Genomic DNA, 5,101 nt, shown 5'->3' with positions numbered 1-5,101 from the left:
AACCCACAAATATTCTTCTTTACACTACATACTACTACTTTATATCAATTACATTTCTTTCAAATACAAATAAAATCTACAAATTTCTTGTTATTGTATCTTTTTTTCCTCCTTTTTTCTGTCTGTATATCATTTTTATAAGATTTCTTTGTCAAGATAATCAAAGACTAAATAAAAACCACAAAATACAGCAACAACAAAAAATATAATATAATAATAGAAAAATACGTATCAAATCAATATTTGTTTTATATTAAGGAATACAATACAATAAGAAAATTATTTCGTACATGATTTTGAAGGCTTTCTTGGATTTTTTTGTTTAGATAAATGTAAAGATTCTAGATTTTTGTAGTCATATTTCGTTAAATAATATAATGGAAAAGAAAATTTATATTAAATGAAGAACATTACTTGTGCAGCACTTAAATTTTATAAATTAACCAACGAAATGTGGCACGTTTCTTTTTTGTACAAGAAAACCACAAATTGTCAAGATAAGTATCCAGGAAGTTGGCAAAGACATCATCTTAAATAGAACTGAACTAGACTTCAAATAAAACTCAACTAAACTAGAACTGAACTAGAACTGAACTAGAACTGAACTAGAACTGAACTAGAACTGAACTAGAACTGAACTAAAACTGAACTAGAACTGAACTAGAACTGAACTAGAACTGAACTAGAACTGAACTAGAACTGAACTAGAACTGAACTAGAACTGAACTAGAACTGAACTAGAACTGAACTAGAACTGAACTAGAACTGAACTAGAACTGAACTAGAACTGAACTAGAACTCAACTAGAACTAGAACTTAACTAGAACTGAACTAGAACTGAACTAGAACTAGAACTTAACTAGAACTGAACTAGAACTGAACTAGAACTGAACTAGAATTGAACTAGAACTGAACTAGAACTGAACTAAAACTCAACTAGAACTGAACTAGAACTGAACTAAATCTGAACTGAACTAGAATTGAACTTTCATGATCTAATACTTTAAAATATATAAACCGATTTAATACATAAAATGTTTATTGGGTTATATTTGTGTATTCAGCACACAAACACACACAAAATTTCGATTGCTAACTTTTTTTCCAATTTATAGTGACGGGGCGCTATCGGTTGCAAATATGCCATGGTTGCATGTGTTTTATGTGTGCCACTAATTTTCACATTTAGAATTATTTGATGTACTTAATGTATGTAAATTTTAAATGTATTTATGTTTACACACAAGTAGATTTATTTTTCCCGATCCCTTCTCTAATTGTGCGCTTCTCTGTCACCCATTCAATATATACATATGTCTCTATACGATGTCGCTTGCAGCGGTTGCTTTAGATGGTATTTGAAAATATAATTTAATATTTGAAATTATGTTTGACAACATTTTGAGCTAATTATAATTTCATATATTCTACTAGCTTTAACAAATTTAGCCAATTTGTAGGATTTTATAAACATTTTGAACATTTTGTAAATATTTAGAAAAAATAAGAAAATATAAATATTCAAACTGAAAGCCGAGGAAAGAAAACAAAGTAGTGGGGTTGATTTTCCTAAATACACATGTAATTACAATGTTGCAAAAAGAAAAAAAATTATCAATGTAAAAGAAAAAGATAAAAATGTTGTATTTACTACTGAGCACGAATTTAAAACCAATTTTAATGCTGGCCTCTCATACTTAAGAAAACAATCTGTGAGTCTAATTTTCCAACGAGATTAAGCCTTTGCTTTGTTCACCCTCAGAGTCAACTTTATCTCTCCGCTATTTAAAAATATGTACATTCATCTTAAATATCATGCTCTTAATGTAAAATATATTTCATTATATTTAAATTCTTTAATCTCTGCCTAGAACTTAAAGATTGGTTGATTATACTTATATGAATGTTTTTTATTGAGATTCCAGTCAGTCTCTAGTTGGAATTGCGCTAAAACTGACGGTTAGGGAAATGTTTCTAAAATTTTTGTTGGGTTTACTTTTGTTTGATTGTTTACATTTGTCATTGTGTGATACCGATCATACACCCCGGGTTTTTATAGATAACAATGAATTCAAAGGTTCTATTGTGGGAACAAAATTCCAAGAATCCAATGTTGAATATATGGGGTTTCGTGGCATACCTTACGCCAAGCCACCGATAAATGAGCTGAGATTTAAGGTAAACATAGAAACAAACAGTTATAAAGTTATAAAGTTATAAAGTTATAAAGCTATAAAGTTATAAAGTTATAAAGTTATAAAGTTATAAAGTTATAAAGTTATAAAGTTATAAAGTTATAAAGTTATAAAGTTATAAAGTTATAAAGTTATAAAGTTATAAAGTTATAAAGTTATAAAGTTATAAAGTTATAAAGTTATAAAGTTATAAAGTTATAAAGTTATAAAGTTATAAAGTTATAAAGTTATAAAGTTATAAAATTATAAAGTTGTAAATTTATAAATTTATAAAAAACTATTTTCAGGACCCTCAAAAACTGGATAAGTTTGAAGGGATATTCGATGCTACACATGATGGCTTCGAATGTTGCTCAGAGACGGCCCGCAACGGTTCAGAAGATTGTTTAAATTTAAATGTCTACACCAAACAGGTAAAACAAACTACTTTCAATATAACCCCGTTAAAATTTATATTTTAACACTATTCTAGTTGAAACCCTCCCAACTATTACCCGTTGTGGTTCTAATACACCCCGGTGGTTTGTACTTGGGTAGTGGCGCCAGCTATTATATGCGACCTGGTCATATGATGACCCAGGATGTGGTATTAGTAACATTTAATCATCGTTTGGGTTCCTTGGGTTTTCTTAATCTGGGAACTCCTGATATACCCGGTAATGCGGGTTTTAAGGATCAAGTTTATGCCTTAAGATGGGTTCAAAATTTCATTGAAAACTTTGGTGGTAATTCCCAAGATGTCACCCTAATGGGTTACAGTGCTGGAGCTCTTAGTGTACAAGTGCACTTAATGTCGGACATGAGTAAAGATCTCTTCCATAAGGCCATCCTAATGAGTGGTTCAGTAGCGCCACAGGCCTTTTTACCACAGGGACAACAGAAATATTTGGCGGTACGTTTGGCCAAAGGTTTAAAATGTGAAAAATTCCTGGATATACAAGAGGAGAATCCCTACGGTGTGGATTTCAAATTCTCCAACTATGAAGAGATTAAAAATGAAGATATTTTAGAGTGTCTTAGTCGGCATAATGGTACCGTTATAGGCAATAGTTTAAGATTAATGTTTGATTTTGGCAAAGACAATCCTATTATTTTATGGCTGCCTGTAATAGAAAGGGATTTTCAGCAAGAGCGTTTTCTTACCGAAAATTTGAATGTAGCTCGCAAAAATGTTCTCATGGGCTATACAAATGGAGAACTATGTCTATCGGCTAAAGATATTTTGGAAGTGAAATCTGTGAAAACGAAATTTTCACAAGAATTTCGAACTTTGGCTCCTCGAACTTTTATGTACGAAAGACATCCCAAAAGGGATGTGATAACCGAGGCAATCGTAACAAAGTTTTTTAATGGTAGTACAAATTTCACACTTAAAGATTATGATGCTCTATGTGATGTATTCTCTGATACCATTCTACGATTTGGTTCACACAAATTGGCTGAATTCTTATCAAAAAGCGGCGGTCAAGTGTACTTCTACGAGTTCACTTTTATGGAAGACTATACCAATAATGATGATATGTTTAAGGATAAACAAGGTAAAGGATTTGATTTTATTTAAAAACTAAAAGTGGACTAAACAATTGAAATAATACTTTAAAGATGGCAACAAATATATTTAATAGCCATAAAGTAGGCTTTAATTGTTTACTTTGCTTTTCATTTATACGTTATTACACATCTTTCTAGGGGAGCATGAACTTTTACAAAAAATTTATTTATATATTTTAAACAAATCTTCAGCTCGCTGTGAACACATGATTGATTTTCAATATTTGTTCAATTGGCCAGGACGTAAACATGACTCGGATATTCAAAAGAAAATTATAAAACTGTATACGGAATTTATATATGATTTTGTTAAGAATGGGTAAGTTAAGTTATAAATTTATAAAGTTATATAGTTATATAGTTATAAAGTTATAAAGTTATAAAGTTATAAAGTTATAAAGTTATAAAGTTATAAAGTTATAAAGTTATAAAGTTATAAAGTTATAAAGTTATAAAGTTATAAAGTTATAAAGTTATAAAGTTATAAAGTTATAAAGTTATAAAGTTATAAAGTTATAAAGTTATAAAGTTATAAAGTTATAAAGTTATAAAGTTATAAAGTTATAAAGTTATAAAGTTATAAAGTTATAAAGTTATAAAGTTATCAAATTATTCTTAAATTATTTCATTACATTTTTTAGAAAACTTTCCGACACCAACGCCAAACCTTATCCTCATTCCTATGCCTTGATCAAGGATAATATCGAGTATGTAGAAGGACGCAATTTCAAGAATTATGAATTTTGGCTGCAACATTTTCCCGATTATTTTAATTATAAATTAAATTGATATAATAAACCTCTCTAATGAAATTTACCAGATGATTTTTGCTAAGTGTCCTTAAACTTTTGATGGTGACTATATTTAAATGAAAATTTATTTTAAATGCAAAAAAATATATATAAATAATTTACCTGGTCTTAAGCCATATGTTTCTCTGGTCATTAAAACTGTTTAAATGTAGTAAATTAAAGAAACAAAATATACGAAAATCTTACGCTCGTTTTTTTTTTCTCGTAAAAGTAAAAAAGTAAATATATTTACACAAATCTTAACACGGAAGTATGGTACTTGAAGAAAACAAAAATAAAAAACCACAGTAAAAACAAACATACGATCTACCGGCAATATTGGGCGACATTCTCAAAAATAGTATTAGAAGAGTCACGTATGTGTTCTAGAAGTTAGTGATAATTAACTAGACAATTGACTCCAAAATTGATTAAAACTAAGTGATCAACCAACTTCACTTTGGCTCTGCAAAACCAATTGTAATTTTAGTAAAAAACGCAACTTATCAAAAAAGGGTTAAATTGTAATCTTCTACAACTACTGGGTCATGTAGTTATATATGT

General features: G+C 29.1%; 1 protein-coding gene across 2 annotated transcripts; it reads left to right on the top strand.

Annotated features, from left to right (window-relative positions):
- Positions 1-1,938: 1,938 nt before the first annotated feature.
- On the top strand, positions 1,939-4,757 carry LOC111688709 (juvenile hormone esterase-like). Of its 2 annotated transcripts, none has more exons than XM_023451210.2 (5): positions 1,939-2,178; positions 2,483-2,608; positions 2,668-3,733; positions 3,939-4,065; positions 4,388-4,757. In XM_023451210.2, the coding sequence occupies exons 1-5, from the start codon at positions 1,969-1,971 to the stop codon at positions 4,533-4,535; spliced, it is 1,677 nt and encodes a 558-aa protein (XP_023306978.2). In that variant the 5' UTR covers positions 1,939-1,968; the 3' UTR covers positions 4,536-4,757. The 2 variants fall into 2 exon arrangements, with proteins under 2 accessions (XP_023306978.2, XP_023306977.2); XM_023451209.2 differs by having other exon boundaries at positions 3,885-4,065.
- Positions 4,758-5,101: the final 344 nt, after the last annotated feature.

Source organism: Lucilia cuprina, chromosome 4 (assembly GCF_022045245.1).
Source record: "Lucilia cuprina isolate Lc7/37 chromosome 4, ASM2204524v1, whole genome shotgun sequence".
NCBI lineage: Eukaryota > Metazoa > Arthropoda > Insecta > Diptera > Calliphoridae > Lucilia > Lucilia cuprina.
Note: the sequence above shows the minus strand (reverse complement) of the source record. Positions and strands in the feature narration are given on the sequence as shown.

Bases quoted from the DNA above. Each gene is read 5' to 3' on its own strand.
- LOC111688709 (XM_023451209.2), top strand. From the start codon at position 1,969: ATGTTTCTAAAATTTTTGTTGGGTTTACTTTTGTTTGATTGTTTACAT. The intron at 3,734-3,884 runs GTAAAGGATTTG...ACATCTTTCTAG, and splicing joins TATGTTTAAGGATAAACAAG to GGGAGCATGAACTTTTACAA. The intron at 4,066-4,387 runs GTAAGTTAAGTT...TACATTTTTTAG, and splicing joins TATGATTTTGTTAAGAATGG to AAAACTTTCCGACACCAACG.